The sequence below is a fragment of the Anolis carolinensis genome, chromosome 3, assembly GCF_035594765.1.
Source record: "Anolis carolinensis isolate JA03-04 chromosome 3, rAnoCar3.1.pri, whole genome shotgun sequence".
Taxonomy (NCBI): domain Eukaryota; kingdom Metazoa; phylum Chordata; class Lepidosauria; order Squamata; family Dactyloidae; genus Anolis; species Anolis carolinensis.
In genome coordinates this window covers 190,201,616-190,219,648 of record NC_085843.1, presented here as the reverse complement: position 1 = coordinate 190,219,648, position 18,033 = coordinate 190,201,616, and the positions used below count along the sequence as shown (strand labels likewise).

General features: G+C 34.8%; 1 protein-coding gene across 1 annotated transcript in view; it reads left to right on the top strand.

The window, feature by feature from the left end:
• uvssa (UV stimulated scaffold protein A) overlaps positions 1–18,033 on the top strand; it is a 53,094-nt gene that overhangs the window by 10,597 nt on the left and 24,464 nt on the right. Inside the window, exons 4-7 of the mRNA XM_008120188.3 lie at positions 1,275–1,688; positions 2,967–3,076; positions 4,202–4,330; positions 16,490–16,610. Coding sequence (XP_008118395.2) covers positions 1,275–1,688; positions 2,967–3,076; positions 4,202–4,330; positions 16,490–16,610 — 774 coding nt within the window. The remainder of the gene's footprint in view (positions 1–1,274; positions 1,689–2,966; positions 3,077–4,201; positions 4,331–16,489; positions 16,611–18,033) is intronic.

Here is an 18,033-nt window from a genome sequence, read left to right as displayed (position 1 = left end):
AATCCCTTATTTCATTCCATTCCAAGGAAGCCAATTACATTGACCATAATTGTCTTTTATTGTTTCCCAATCCTTAATTGTTCCATCTGGGTTTAGGAGGTCTCTTATCAATTTCATTCCATTTTGTTTTAAATTTGTTACCACTTTACCAAATATCTGTTCCTTTTTATTGTCTAAAAACCCTATTGGGAGTATATCTACTTTATTTATTGGTAATTTACCTTGCCATTTTTTCCAACACTCCATGGATGAGGTCATTGGTCCCCGTTTGACTTCTTTTAGAGTTTTATTGTCCACCCATCCTTTTACACACAGGCAATTATGCCACCCGTTTATTGTTTTTTTCAATTCTTACCCATTTTCTTGAGTCATCAAAATCTAATTCTAACAATCTTGTTAATTGGCAGAATTAGATTTTATTACATTTCAAAGTGTCGAATGCTGCCTTCTCTTCTAGTGAGCTTTATTAGTGATAAATGACTATTTGTATGGTGTCGCTACCGAGTTTTCATGATGATAAGCAGACTGTAGCCTCTAAGATGCTTAAAGCTTACCACAGACAAAGAGAAAAATGAGAGACAGAAGGAAAAACAAAGGTCAGGAGAGGTTAATGTGGGCAAATTCAGTAAAACAAATTAAAAACTTGCCAAAAGAAAAAGCATCAAATATTTCAAAATGTGAATGAATCTTCCTCCTTTCAATATGAGGATATGTCCTTGAGCTGTTCCATTCTAGCCATACTTCTTATCTCTGTTACATATAGAGTTGTCACAACTCAGTTGTGGTTCCCAACCTTTGATTCTCCAGCAGTCTGGAGCAGCTAACTTAGCCAACTGTTAGAAATTTTGGAAGCTGAAGTCCAATATCCCCGGAGGACCAAAGACTGGAAACCACTGATATGGAAACATGATCTATAACTATAATGGTATCTCTAGTGGAGTAAAGTTCATTAAGTTGTTGATGTCCTACTTGGTCATATTAATATGGTCTTTGTTCTTTCAAGAAATCAATAGGTGCCATTATCTTTTGGATCTCTTCTTTTAAAGAAAAAAAGAGGCCAAGCAAACTGGATTTCTGAGTATTTTGGAGTAATTTCTCTGTGTGAAAGAACTTAGACGACACATTTACAGTTAAATATTACCAACATAGAGGCAGTTTCTGACTGTAAGGATGAGGGCCCAATTGTCTTCTTTATCAGGAAACAAATTTGCTGTAGCGTAGCTGGGAAATCTTTATTGTCTGTGACAATATTCTTAAACTGTTCCATTCAACAGATATGTCCCATGAAATCCACACTGTACTGACAGAAATGGAGAACTGTGTTCAGCTTCTGATTCCAGATCCTTTTGACTTCATGGTGAATGGCAATGAAACAGTTGATTGGAGAACAGCCAGAATGGATAAAACTATTTCTTCTTCATCATCTTTGGAGAAGGCAAATCAGCAGACCTCTTTCCTTCAAGATGAGGAGCAGCCCTGTTGTAGCAAATACCTTCCGCCCATGGTTCCAGTTCCAAGAACTGATAGCAGAGATGTGGATGGGAAAGCCCAGGATTGCGCAGGCACTAAAGACTGTCTGGAATCTGAACCGACTTCTGCAGCTGGTGGAGATAATGATCATGCAACCTTTGTTCGGAGTCATGGTCTTGGTTCTCATAAATATAGTCTTAATCTTGAAATATCTACAGGTATTTGGATCAATTTAATGTAAATGATAACTGTAGAACATTGTGTTTAGAACACACTACATGAATGTGTAGGTTGATTTGGATGTGATCACTTTCTCAAAATATATAATTTGAGCATCTTCTCCATATGCTTTAGCTAGCTAGAAAATCAGTTTGCTTTTCAAATTCCCTTTGACATTTAACTTTTGAAGGTGTTGTTATGGGTCGGAAAAGGCTAGAAATCATTTAAATTATTCAAGTACTGCTGAGGAGGAAATTGTCAGGCCTTCTTTCATATCTACTGTAATTTCCTGAGATTTCAGAGGTTCCATAATTTACCAGATAGTTATGGTTATAGTCACAAAATAAGTAGGCCAAATAATGGACAGAGGTTATATGGAAGGGTATTGTATTCTTAAATTCATGTAAAACCAATCCTATCTAAGTCAAAGGCTATCAGATAATTTCTCCAGGCTATTATCTTAAGGATACATTACATACATATACTAGAGGTACTGCACATGTATCAAATTTCAGGCCTGTGGGTCACTTCCTTCCCACCATGTCATTTTATGTGGCCCTTTAGATGGGAGTTGTTGCTCAGTAACATCTGGGGATCCAAATTGGGTACAAACCAACACCTACCACCATATAAAAATTATAGTTGGCCCTCTGTATCCATGGATTTTTCTCTGTCCATGGATTCAATGGCTCTTTGAAGGCCACCAAAAGGCTGATGTAGCTCTTGATAATAATAATATAATAATAATAATAACAACAACAACAACAACTTTATTCTTGTATCCCGTCACCATCTCCCCGAAGGGAATCGGGGCGGGTTACAACAGGAGCAAGTCTAGCATAACAACATAACTTCATAAAAACAATAGTTTAAAACAGTTGTTAACACAATACAGTAGTAAAATATGCACGTTATATAAAATTTCCGTAAAACTTAACATCAGTTGCACATATAACAGAGGGTAACTAGTGCAAGAACTCTAAAAGGGTCCGTAAGTACAATCAGGGCAGGAAGGGGACGAACTAGGGTTCCATTAAAGTGCTAAAACATATAGAGTGAAGAGCAATAAGAAAGTGCAATGCATTTTTCATATCTGGTGGCCTTATTCACTCAAAGGCGTTTCGGAAAATCCATGTTTTCAATTCCAGATGTAAGATGGGCAGTGAAGGAGCTAATCTAATCTCCTTGTATCATCAGCAGTATTTGATGAAAATGTTTGAAAATCCTGATGCAATAGATACTTATATTCCATTTTATAATTTCATTTTTCTCAATAGATATGAAACTTCAGGAGAATGAAGACAATACAGCTGTAATAAACAGTGCTGCAGATTCCTGTAAGCTCATCCAAAATAAATTCTTGCCTTCTGTACAATCTTGGATTCAGGTGAGGACAACTGGTTTCATATTTTGGTTTTAATTTATATGTGTTCTGTGCATGTGTATGCATCTTCCTATGAGCCTGAAAGAGTGTGACTTGCACAGTGTCTCCCCATGGGTCCCTATAGCAATTCGAACTCTGTTCTCTAGACTCCTAGTCCACTGCCCAAATCACTACACCATTCTGGGTTTTATAAGTGACCATTTTGTAGACTATAAAGAATTCTTAATCTAAGCAAAATAGAGTTTCAGTGTGTGTGGTATATACTAATTTTAATAGACCAGGATTCCCAAGAATCTTGGAAGAAGTTGTAGGCTAGTGTCTTATATCCAAGCAGGGACTAACATTAGGAGTGAAATCTTCAGAGTGGAATGAGCCAATCAGATTAATTGAGAACTGTGCCAGAAATTAATTGTTCCTTGTTCAAGGACTTGAGGCAAAGCAGAAACTGCATCTCTAGACCTCATCCATGATATAGGTGAGAAGGAACCAGCAGTATTGGTTATGAATGTTAGGTGGAATTCCCCCCTACACTATTTAATATTAAGTAGTTTACTATAATCAAATTGTGTATGATTTTACCTGACTCTACCCAGGATAAAGCATGCCTGTGATCCATGTGATATTTGTAGTATACATTCCAGCATACTGAAAGTATACTGTCCTCTCAAAATTGTGGATCAGAGCAGCTTCTTATATATCAGTGGTTCTCAACCTGTGGGTCCCCAGATGTTTGGGTCTTCAACCCCCAGAAATCCTAACAGCTGGTAAACTGACTGCAAATTCTGGGAATTGTGGGTCAAGACAACTGGGGATCCACAGGTTGAGAAACCACGGTTATATATAATGATTTGTCAACGCATTTTAATGGAATGAAAACCTTAATACAGTTAGTACTTGCTCTTTCCGCAAGTAGTGGACACTAGATTACAGATAACAGATATTTAATGTTCAGTTCTTTTAGCATCTACTCAGGAGTTATTTCCATTTAAAATTGTTAGTCCAGGAAATATGGACAAACTTTGGTTTTTACTATTGCACATCCTTGTCTTTTTTCTGTGGCATGCCAGTTGTCTAGATCCTTGGATGTGTATCTGAGTAAGATAACTAATTGTCAGTTTAAACTTGCAGTTGTTCACAAGGGCTGGAATAAGTGATGATCGTCTAAGGCAAGCCATTGAACTTAAAAATAAATTGGAGACCGCTGTGAAGAAATATAAGGAAATGAATATTAACTTTAAAGAGAGGAAGAGGAAAGTGGTGAGTTGTGCTAAATATTTCTAACATACTGATGTACATGCAGAAGTCAATCATATTTTCTTAGGATGCCCTGCTTTGAGTATATAACTGGAAATGAGCAGGTCTCCAAAGGTATTTTATATGCTTTTTAGGTTATCTTGATTCTAATAATTCTCTTTATAAATTTAAAAAAGTAATATTTAATATTTAAATATGTATAGCAATTACTTTGATTTAATTGTTTTATTTATCTTCTCAAATGACAAAATAGGGTTTTTTTCTTGGGTTTTTTTCTTCCATTTTGTTTAAACCTTAGCATTAGGTAGAAATACATATGCTGGAATACAATAAATTAAACAATAAATATGAAATGGGGTGGTAGCCAAGACGGAACAACAGATTGCTGTAAAAAAACAACAGCACCCTGAATGCTGCTACATACATTAGATTATTTTCTTCCTCAGGGATGAGTCATTTCACCGGTTGCTTGTCTGCACTTCCAGGTTCTTTTGCAACAGAACAACATTTTAACAACTTGAGCTACTTAAACAAAATGTAAGCATGTGAGCCTTTTGTGATAGGAAATCCAATTCAAATGTTAAGCTTGTCCTTTGTACAAAGTGCATGGCTGCAACAACTTAAGGGTATATAGGAAGTATTTAGCTTACCTTGCATTAAATTAGTTATACATATATTACACTCATGAGGTGGGCAGTGGGACCACAGTGTCTGAACATTCATTGGAACCTGTGAAAAAAGGGCCTAGGAGAGTAAAGCTGAAAATGTGCACAGCTGCAAACCAGAAGTGCAGAGAGTATGTACTCAGTTGGCTGTTGGATGAACAGCTGCAGCAAAGGGACGTGGGACTAAATGCTAATTTTCCATTGATACTGCTGTGTCTGTGAAAGATGTGAAACGATCTGTTCTAAAGTAGGACAATTCTGGGAGCCGTAGTACAAGTAAATTAGTTGATGAATCCACTTTTACATAAAAACTGGTGCACTTTGTTTCTGAATAAAAAATGTAGCATTTGTTCAGTAGGAAATCTAAATGGTGACAAAACTATTACTTTTTGGGTTTTATTGCTTTTACCAACAAGAGCAGGTTCTGTGATGTTTTAGTGGTACTATATTTATATGGATGATGTTTATGAGTTATAATTAATATGTTTATTGGGATTTATTTTTCTTCTATGTATTGCAATCTGTCGTTTTTGTTTTGTTTGTTTTGATGTAACCTTTTTTGGATTGTAAGTGTGATTGATATTACGTATATTGTTTCCTCTTGTTGTAAGCCTTCCCGAGTCCCCTTTGGGAGAGAGGGCAGGATATAAATAAAGCCATTATTATTATTATTATTATTATTATTATTATTATTATTATTATTATTATCATTATCATCATCATCATCAACAACAACAACACTGGAACAAAGGTATACAGTTGGGCCAATGTAAATTTTGATTGGGGGTTTTTTTCAACTTCATGTTGGAGTGAGTGCAAACTTAATGCAACTATCTTATGAACAAGAAACTTGACTGGCATTTTAATTTCTTAACACATCTATCTGTTGGATGTTTTTGGATTATTGCTTTCTTGAAGTCATAGAGTTTATGGTAGCACAATAGTGGAAAAGGCTGTGGAAAGATTTGAGATGGCAGATATACTAGAACTTAGTAGATCATAGTGGCAGATGTAATGCAGGTTGAATCAAACGGGGAACTTCAGAAGCAAGTATAATAACTACCTGTTGTAGGAATAGCTACTCTGCTTGTCAGGCTTTAGTTAGTCCAGATTTTTTGGTGGGCCCTGATGCTTCTTCCCAGTTCTATGTTTATGCCACATTTTTAGGTTAGCTTTAAGCCCATCTTTAAATCTCTTTTGCTGTCCACTGATGTTCCATTTTCAATTCTTGAGCTGAGAGTAAAGTAACTTTGGAAGATGGTGATAGGGCATTTGGACAACATGGCCAGTCCAGTGAAGTTGATGGGGGACAATCTTAGTATATGTATTAAATATAGTAAATATATTAAGATAAGTATTATCGTTTGTTGGGAGCTGCAACAAGTGAAATCAGATTTGATTAGGTTTACCTATTCAACAAAATACATTTCAAAGAGCATGCCTCAAAGTCCACTTACTTTGAGAGTAGATCTTACTGAAATCAGATTTTCTTTTAGTTTGTTTAGATTAGTGTAAATATGCCTTAAATTCAATGGCCAGGAGAGGGAGCACTTTACATCATGGATATAAAATGGATTTTGGTGTCTTAGGAGTGTAAGTACTTCTCTGTTTATTGTACATCTGGGAGTGATTTTGTGAGTACGTTTGAGTTTCAGGAGAACAGATCTCAGTAATTATTTGTAATAAAATGCTGTCATTTCTACTCAATTAAGATGACCATTATATTGTTCAATACAAAGATATGCTACAAGTAAATATATACAAGTAGTTCCTGTTAGACAATCCTAGATGGTGTGAGCTAGTTTCATTATTTTGATGCCCAGGTGGCCATGCACATCAGGCTACAAATATGATAACTCAGGGTGTTTTTTAAAGTGTCTGTCTGTGTATCTACTTGTTTATGTGTGAAGAAACAAGTTTGAAACATACCTTTGGTGGCTTCTGTAGGTGTACATTTTTGAAAACAGGATCACATCCCCCCAATTATAATTGGGGTTTATCTTGAAATGATTCTTCTTTGAATTAATCAGTCATCCTTTCTTCTTTCTTAAGTAGTTCTTCAGTGTATTTTTACAATTGACTTTTTGTTTGTACTAGATCATACAATGTGTTTACCTGCTGGCACTCTTTTGTACTCTTGGTTTAACTGTATAGTAAAGCAGCAGTTTGCATTTAGCACTTTATTGTTTTTTCTGCCTTCTCTACAAAGATGTACAATTCTGTCTCAAACATTGTCACTGAAAGTTGAAGCTCGCTTATATAAAAAAACTATTGTGCATCATAAGATGCTGAGCAGAACAATGAAATAGATTCAATTAGCAAGTTCTTAAACCTTTACAAGGTTTGCATGTACTGTAGCTCCATCTTGTGGCACTGTTGTGTAAATGTGGATCAGGTTTCCAGTATGTGCCCTCCTTCACTCCCTCCATCCCTTGAATATATGAAATCTACGTAATCAAAATTCTAGAGCCAGACTATGTAGATGATGAAATTAGAAAGTCATTTTTTCTGAATAAAGATAGAATCTACTGAAATAGGTAATTCATGGCAGGGTAATCTGCAAAATATAAGAAGGAGAACAATAATTTCTCTTTCTTGTTTAAACATATAATAGTTGCTTTCTTCTGTAACTCAGTGGGCAATAAAGTGCTACAACAGTACTTTATTGTGCAACAGCTAACTTGTGAAAAGGGAAAAAAGTATCAAAGTGCTGATATCTAGCAACTAGGATTATACAGATTATTACTCCCCCCTCCACTCCCAGCATACAATACTAACATACTGATCTCCTTATCTATAAACATTAGAGAGCACTAAGTTTTGAGTTCTTTGTAAGACAAAACATTCAAGTAAGAAATATATGAATTTATATGTGTATCGTGTACACAGAGAATTCATTCTTCTGTGCCATCACTGATAATATTTTAAATGTGATAAAAATAAGGCATTTTACTGGTTGTTTAATATACAATTTACAGAATACACAAAGATGTATAATCTTTCCCCCACTAAGGTACCTTGTTGTGCTTTAATTGTGAGTTGTTTGAGAAGGATTCTATAGTCAATTAATGAATGCTGTGTAATTTTGCTACACAAATTGTGCTTTCCTCCGTTTAAGATACCCTGACTATATTTTACGTCATGGCTGAATTCAAAACGTATTCACATAAAGTTGCACGTATAAATTGGTTCCACTGCAGTAAATATTAATTTCTTGGCTAAAATCCTCTCTCCTCTAGAAAAAAATATTTAGTTGGCTGTGAGTAGATGCACATGAAATATGGTATGATGGAATAATTTGCAAGATCTTCCAGTGAGAATATTAGCATATAAATAGCAGATGCAATGACGACCATCACAGCTGAGTACATTTAATTTTTAGTTTATAAGACAGAATGGGTTTTTAAATGCATAGTCATCAAGCCTGCTGAAAGACAAATGAAGTTTAGAGTTCACTTATCTGAGGATACCTTACATCATGTTAGAGAAAGAGAATCTGAGCCTGCCACGCAGCCGTACCTGAATGAGGGGAGGAAATGATTGAGTTGGTATAATTGCACATTTGACTGCAAAATTCCAAGAAACCCAGATTTAGAGAGTAGATAGCTTCGTTTGTATTCCCTCTGTTTCAGACCTTCCCAGATACCCTGTTTCCCCAAAAATAAGACATCCTCTGAAAATAAGACCTAGTAGAGGTTTTGCTAAATTGCTAAATATAAGGCCTCCCCTGAAAGTAAGACCTAGCAAAGTTTGGTTTTAGTAGCAAACCGGAGGTTAAACTAATCCCTTGTAAGAGATGTAGTAACTTGCATAAATTTTACTAACAAAATTTATGGGGATGCAACATCATGAAAACCTTTCATTTATGTTTCTAAAAGAAAATCATTTGTAAGATAAAAACACTTCAATCAGATTTCTCATTTTGTGTAACTCTCCGACACACTGCAGCCGACATACTAACTCAGGGGTCCTCAAACTTTTAAAGCAGAGAGCCAGTTCAAGGTACCTCAGACTGTTGGGCTGGACTGTAGTTTGAAAAAACATAAATGCTTATGCACGCTACACATATGATAAGCTTTATGATGTGGTCCAGAACTCTCCACATTACTCTGAGTATGATTGGTCCATAAAATTGCATAAAGGCAACATTTCAGTCCTACTTAGTTGCAACATTTTTCGAGCAGCCACATGTTGACTTCAGTCTTTTTATTGAGCTCTTTGCTATGCCTCTGGAATCTCTTCCCTAGTTAGCCATAGCCAGCTCAGACTCCACCAGTGTCTGTGTGAACTTAGGGATCAGCTTAGCTTTATGATTAAATATATTGGCCTTCCTTTTAATCAGTTCACCCGTTTTTGAAAAATCCTGTTGGATCCCCTGACATTTTTATAATGGGTAGAGAGGCAGCTCCAAATAGCTACCATGTCAGGCAGGGAAGTGGATAAATGCAGGAAGGATAGGGCTATTAGAATCTTTTGGTCATAAAGGATATCTAGATATACATTCCCCATATTGGCAACCTTCTCTATAAAGTTGCTGAGGAACATAAGTGTGGGGAGAGAGGTGCAATTCCACTTCTTACCTTTTGCAGGCAGTGCATAGACAAGGGCATCAATATGATGCTGGACTGTATGGGTCTTTGGTCTGATCCAACATTAAGGAAATTTGAAAATATTGGTTTTAATTCAAATTATTGGGAAATTCCCTTTGTTACACATTTCATTGTAATAATTGTCCATGTATTTTCTCTCTTACCTTTCTGTTCTGTAACCAGTTACTAATTCAATAGGGATTTTTCCTATCCCAGGACTAAATTTAGTACAGTGGCCCTTGGTATCTGCTGGAGTTTTGTTACAGTATTCCCCATAGATTCTATATATATGTAGTGAAATGGGTCTTCTATATAAAATGGCAAAATCAAGGTTTGTTTTTATGAATTTATATATATAGATATAGATATATAGATATATAAGTTGTGGATGATAGAATGCATGAATGCAAATCCATGAATAAAGAGGGCTAATATGGTTTTGGAGGGCAGAATTAAAATGTTTTTGAGAAGTCTCCAAATGAAATGTTTGAATTATCCCAATCTATATGCTTGTTGATAGTCTTAGAATGCTGTCACATGTTTGTGAGGTAGACATTACCTTTTCAGAAGACATATTGATTCTACTTCCACTGGATTTCTCCTTCTCTATGCATAGCATCTAAATTTTTAAGAATACTTTCCATAGATTTAACCACATAAATTTTAGGTAATCATTGCAGTAGACTCAATATCATCAAAATACATTTTTATAATGTCAAAATGTGTTAAATCTGCACCCACAAATAGCACTTCAATGCATTTTGATTTTTTTAAAAGTAAAATTGAAGTAGCCAAAGATAAACATACATTTATTGCAAAGTACCAAAACTCTGTTGTTGAGATAATAGTCTTCATAAGACTATTTTTTTTGCCTAAATAACCAGATAGATCTGGTTGATATTCTAAAATTGTCTGTAGTTTAAGCCTTTAATGTTCCAAATTTTATTGTCATGTGCTCTGGCAATTAATCTTGTGTAAACTGATCTAAAAGGTTGGTTGTGTATGTGAAGTTAAACATTTTTGGACTAGTAACTTGTTGACTTCATTGTAAGATTGCTTTCATGCATATATTGATATCTTACATAGCAATTATGTGAAGGATTTGCATTATGATAAGGAGGATATGGAATATTCAAAATGTGTAAGGCATTTATTAGGGGGAAAACTACTATAAACGTGGAATGTTTTACATAATTATGATTTGAAGATGCATTTAAAATGTATCTGTATAAACATGTAATTGACTATTGTCAATTGAACATTAATTAAACAGTTTTTAAAAATGTAACTTTCTTAACCTGATGCCTGTTTTGTATATATGTGTATGCACACACATGCTTCTATTATCTTTGGTAGATTTTAAAATGCTTTTCTGCCGTTTTAGATTACTGGTGGTTTCTTAAGATGGTTTATTTTTATTTAAATGTTCCTATGATTGTAATTTTGGCTGTGAACTATTTTAATGTTTTTCTATGAACTGTCTTGGGTCCCATGTTGGGAGAGAGGTGGGCTATAAAACTGAGAAATGCTCAAACCAAACCATATGCATCGATTAAAACAGCAGTTTTACTCAAACTACTGTTTAGATCAAGTTTTTAGATTTTGGGTACATCCGTCAATGAAGCAATAATTGGCAACTACATTTAAAGAGGTATTATGTGTTGCAAGAGGCAATAATAATTATATACGTCTTCACTGAAAGCAGTTCTATGTGAGTTGATATAATCTGCAGAGCTACTCAGAGACAGTTTTGTTTAGGATTTGGGTAGACATCAGACATGTAGTAGAAGTTCTTGGTCCAGCAAGCAATAATGCCTGCTGAAGCCTGGATTGTATGAAACTTGTTGACTAGTAAATCAGCTTAGTATGTACCACTTCTTATGAATTGGTTTTGTGGTATTCTTTAAGTGACATTCTTTAAGTGGCCCTGATGACAATATAATCACAGTCTGGGAAACCTGTAGCTTTCGATTAGCTGAGGGAGTGCAGTGAGTTGGTTGAGTGGAACTGAAATCTGGTATTGTTAGCATAAACCTGGTGCTTCAGGGTGAAGCCTTGGATAGGAGGTTTTTCTGGCTATGCTTTGTTGGTCCCGCTTTAATAATGGAAAGGATGAATACTCAAGAATGCAAATGGAAATGACAGAATTGGTTTTTTTAAAAATTCTAATGTGATAAGTTGCCATTATTGTTAATTCCCATTATATGGCTTTTAAAGCCAATTGCCTTTGATTTTAAATGAAGGAAAATATGGTTTGTTTAAAACAATAGGAAAAAGCCATCTCTTTATATCTGCAAACTAAGGACTTAATTCTTTCTAGTTAGCTTAGCAGTTAAATATTTTCTTTACAGAAAATACAAATTTAATAAAAATTTCCTCAGTGACTTCAAGGGTGCAGGCAATAAGCATAATATTTTATGAAAATGACCCTCATATTTAATATCTGGAATTATATGTTATGCATTGTAGCACCAAGTCCACATCTACCTTTTAGAAAATTAAAACACATAAATTCTGTTTAGTGTTTGATATGCACTGTACTAGCTGAAAGCTATAATGGCCCTAAAACCTTGGGTTGCGTTTCACCTTTCATAAATTCCTGGGTAGATTCTATACAAAAAATAATTTTCAGCTCCGTGGCTCATTGTTATTCAAACGTGATTGATTGTCGTCATTTATTCAGTGAGGAAGTTAAGTGCTCCTGTCATTTCCAAAGAGTATAATTGGGACGTTTCACAGGTCAGTGCTAGTGACAGGTTTCCCTTTTGATTAGTGTTGGACTGATAACAAAAATTACAGTTTCCAATGATTAATGCTTCCTGTAGGGCCTAAATGTGCAGCTCATGGATTGCGCCTAAACAAAGTGAATTTGCATCCTACAATTTCTCTTCTTAGGAAATCTTCGTGAGGGTCTCAAAGTTTGAGGCCCTGCAAGTGTGCAGAAATGCTGAAAACTGCCTTGTATCAGATTCTTGCACTTGAAGGCACAGATTGTGATTGGGCTTCATTGTGTACAGTGCCTCCTAAATTAACTCTCTTCATGGACATATAAACTGAAAGATGTTGGAAGCTTTTTTAATGAGTTTTTCCAAATTGGTACTCAATTCATAGGATTTTTTTTTCTGAACACCTCTCAGATTGCTCTTATAGTTTAATTACAACCTTAGGTAAAGGCAGATGAATTTCATTACACTGTTTGCTTCTTATCATCCATAAATTAATATCATATTGTCAACATTTTCAGATTTTAAAAAAACTGGGCAGTGATTTTGGTTTGACAGGGGTTTTTAAATATAAAGTTTGTCAAAACTTACCATGCTATAGTACAATCAATCTTCTAATTAAATCTCTTGTAATTTTTTAAAATTATATATATCAAATTTTGTCACCTCTCAGCACAAATACTCCATAGCTTTGAAATGCTAATATACACTGCACTTGAATAACAGGGCTCTCTGTAACTGGTGCAAGAACGCAGAGAAACTGTCATTACTTTACTGTAGATAGTTAATTGATTTCTGCCATTGTCAGTACCATGTTAAACTTATTTTTTAAGTAAAATTTGCCTTTTGAATCATGTATTAAGCCATGGTTTTCTTTTACTCTAAATATCTTTTTTTAACCCTGAACATGCTTTTACTAGCAAAGTAAAGATTCATGGGATGTTTATTAAAAGGGACATTGAAAAAAAATTGAAGAAAGTGGACTGTTGACGAACTGACTAACTACAGGGTTGCTGATTCTAATGCCTGACAAAAATGTTGTGGTTTTGATTCCTAGCGTAACAAATGAAAGCTCAAGCAGAATAGATGTGCATCAAGTGCTCCAATGTTGAGTTGTCCCTGCAAACAAAATGGCGCAAAGTGAAGTGGCAGGAGCAACTGAAGCATATGTAATTTCTTGAGCCTTCTTCAATGGCAGTAATGTAACACAAATGTAGCCAGAGTGTGCTAGTTTTGCCCGTTTTGGACTAGCTTCAAGCTGGCATGTAGTCTCAAGCTGTTTGGGCTACTGGGGAAATCTCTGAGTCCAGAAGCATTGCAAGACATATGAACTGGGAGAACAGTCTGAATACCCAATCCCAGACTGACTTCTAGTTGGGTCTTCTTCGGACTACAGATCAGGTTATTCACTTATATCCAACTCATCACAGACAATACTTCTTTGTTGTTGTTGTTAACTTTATTTCTATCCCCCCTTTCTTCCCATTTGGATTCAAGGTGGCTAAAAATACCATGACAACAATAAAAAAATGTAAAACAAGGCAAAACCAATTTTTTTTTAAAAAAATTAAGTCTTTATGCCATGGTTATAAAGTTAAAATACAGTTAATATAAAATAAATAAAATTATATTTAAAGCCTAATCCCTCCCCAACTTCACCTGCAGCCTGTCTCACATCCCCCCCCCCCCCCCAAAATGCTGGCAGCAGATACATGTTTTGACCTGTCTGGCAGGCAAGCAGGGATGGGGCCAGATCATAGATTTCTAACAGGTTCACAGAGAAAGGTAAGATCTTTCAAGTAATCTGGACCCAAACTGTATAGAGCTTTAAACCAGCACTTTGAATTATGCCTAGAAATGATATGGAAGCCAGTAGAGCCGTTGCAACAGGGGAGATGTACACTCCTTGTAACCATCCGCAGTTCATAACCTCATTAATCTGGAAGGAGAGAAGAAAGTATTATCAATGTACAGTAGAGTCTCACTTATCCAAGCTAAACAGGCCGGAAGAACCTTGGATAAGCGAATATCTTGGATAATAAGGAGGGATTAAGGAAAAGCCTATTAAACATCAAATTAGGTTATGATTTTACAAATTAAGCACCAAAACATCATGTTATACAACAAATTTGACAGAAAAAGTAGTTCAATACGCAATAATGTTATGTTGTAATTATTGTATTTACGAATTTAGCACCAAAATATCATGATATATTGAAAACATTGACTACAAAAATGCCTTGGATAAACCAGAATGTTGGATAAGCGAGTGGTGGATAAGTGAGACTTTACTGTACTGAGATAGATAGATAGATAGATAGATAGATAGATAGATAGATAGATAGATAGATAGATACATACATACATACATACATACATACATAGATGTTTGGTTTTATGAATGTTCCCATTAGAAATAATAATAGTAATAGTAATAATAATAATACGTTGCTGTGAGTTTGGATAAGTGAGACTCTACTGTATTAATGTATATTATTCATTCAAATAATTAATAATTAAAATTATAGCTTGCTTTATTTAATTTATTCTGTTCTGATGATGACTTATGGTTGCAGTTCCAAGCCTTTTCTATATTTTGTTTTCACTGTAACTTAGATTTGAACCTTAATTATTCACCTTAGATGCTTGAATAGATGAATGTGTTTAATGATGAAATTTGTAGCCCGTCATGTATAAAATCATGTCTAAACTTGTAGTTTTAGGACTAACAGTTGACTTGAATGTTAGCCTTTAAGGTTTAGTATCAAGTTTACTAGAAGAAACCTTCTGTGGGCATATCATTACATCTTATCTGTGACTTACGAGTCATATTTTCAGGCAAGCAAATTTGAATCATTGATGGTGGGGTCATGTGAACCTCTATTAAGATTGTTCTTTTAAAATCGTTCTCCCTAATTTGGGGGCATGAACCTTTTGCTATTTTTGTTTATTTGTTTTTTCTCTCAATTCAACCATTTTTGGAGTCTTTGCCATTCATAAAGCAATAGCTAGTGGATATAAAATTTATGAATCAGCTGACTTTTTGCATTCATTTTAAAAACATCATTTCTTATTGTTTGTATTCTCTATTCCTTAGTAATTTCAATCATTTATTCTAGTCAAAAGGTGTAATGAGGGTGTATATAAGTAAGATATTGGCAGTAATGCTTTATGTAAGGTTGCTGTCACAAGGTAATTATGTAAACAGCACATCATCAATAGAAAACAATCTTGTTGTTACCTTTAAGGCTAATGAGTATATTTCAGCATGCGCTATTTTGGGCTATTTTCCTATTCCTCTGATGTGTCGTATTATTAAGTAGATGGTTCATATTTTGCCCATATTCACTGAAGAAAACCCTGATATTTTGTTGTGTTTTTGACAGAATATGAATTAGTAATATTATCCAATTATCCAAGCTAAACGGGCCTGCAGAAGCTTGGATAAGCGAATATCTTGGATAATAAGGGAGGGATTAAGGAAAAACCTATTAAACATCAAATTAGGTTTTGATTTTACAAATTAAGCACCAAAACTTCATGTTATACAACAAATTGGACAGAAAAGGTAGTTCAATACGCAGTAATGTTATGTTGTAATCACTGTATTTACGAATTTAACACCAAAATATCACAATATATTGAAAACATTGACTACAAAAATGGCTTGGATTATCCAGAGGCTCGGATAAGCGAGGCTTGGATAAGTGAGACTCTACTGTACATGTAAGGTATAACTGGAAGGTATGTTTTAGAGGATGGTACAGATAGTAGAGGTCTTTAGTAGTGATGTTTAAATATGGCTTTCTATATTTTTTGTTGACATACATTGGGTTTTTACATTTTTATTTAGAGAATTTTACCCCACTTCTTAGCTACAAAGGCACTCAAAGCATTTTAAATTTTTTTAATTTGCTTTCATGCTTATAGTGTACATTAATTAGATCAATCATTATTAAATAAATATTACATAAGACACAATGTATCTGTGTCTTGCTGGCTGCCTCACTCCCACTCATTGGGCAGCGGTTTGGCAGTTGAAAGTGGCAGTAGGGACTCTGAACAGATCACAATATATGAGTTAAATATAATAACTCTGAATATTAGCATTAACGTTGGAAATACATGTGTTTGGTTGCTGTATGATGTTCTGCATTACTTCCTTAATACTTTGGACTTTTGTAGAGGAAAGCTACAGATGAGGAGGAGGAAGAGGAGGAAGAAGAGGAAGACGATGACTTCATAGAAGTGCCTGAAAAGGAGGGCTATGAGCCCCACATTCCAGATCACCTTCGTAAGGAATATGGTGAGTTTGCCCAGCTGTGAAAAGCTTCATCCCTGCATGTTACTGCTGCAGTAAAGCAAATAAACAGCCATTATGAGGTAATAAAGTGATCAGTGGTGTGGGTAATCTCTCTGACTGCTGTGATGAAATCATTACAGAGATAGGGAGGGAGCAAAAACCAGCTTTGAAGAAGCAAATATTTTCTTGGAGGCAACTTGAATTTGAGACTTATTTTAGTATCATATTAGTCATATATGTTTGGGCCTACCATCTGTGCACATTAAAAAGTATTAAATAATTAGAGAGCTACTGTTTTAGTGCACCAGCAATCGTGGAGTTCCATTCAAAGCTACAGCATAAAGAGTACAATGAGAATGTTGAACAAAGCTAACCCATGAAGAAAAATACTCTTTTATTTTAAACACTTTAGTCTTGTTTTTCAAATACCTTTTGGGGAGTATGTTCCTATTTGTGTATGGCTGGTATTAGTTGTGTTTCCTCCCAGCTAATTTCAGAATCTGTTATTTTTTGGCCTGTTGTCTTTGAAACCTTACCTAGTTTAAAATACATGTGAAATCCCATCTCTTCCAGCAAGCCTACCCAGCCAATTTTAATCATGAATTTTAAACTTGTGTTTTATGTTTAATCTTTGTTCTGTGCATTTTAATATGTATTTTGTAGAAATTTGTTTTAATATACATATTTTATAGAATGATTAGATGATTATGAGGAAAGGTGGATAAGAAATAAAATTATTATTATGTTCAGTATATTATATATGAATAAACTTATCTAATAAATAGGAAGTTAAAATGCTGTATTCTATTAGTAGGTTTCATGGCTTACATATTCCTACAAAAGGTGACAACGAAAAATACTGTGTGAAAGTGGGACATCTTTGAAATAACCTTTTTTTCCCTGAGATGTCACCTTCTTGCAGAAAGACTTTCATTTATGTGTACAGGAATAGTGCTACTGCATGCATTCTTTCTATCCAGAAAGAGAGAAGATCTAGTGACCTTAATATCTGATCCCACATAGGCAAGCCATGTTCCATGACACTGCATGTGCATGGAGTATGTCTTGTATTAGTGTTGACACCAATCTTTCAGGATTCTTTTCATCAGGAAGACTTATATACATCCTAATTTTCCCAGAACCAGATTTAATTACCCTGTCCTATTGTGAAAGCTATTAATATAGGTTTCTGACCTTCACGCATTGTCTTCAGATTCTACTCTGAATGGAATTTCCATTAAGATGTACATGTTCATTAATGATCCTTAAAATTTTATATACTTGATATCTTATCTAATATTAGCTGCTGTATACCTAAAGCAAAACTTCAGTACTTAGTAATTGGAGTCACACAAAGGTGTTTTTTTTTTTAGATATGGCTATTTAAAATTCATTTAAATATAAACCATATTTTTAAAATGTTCTT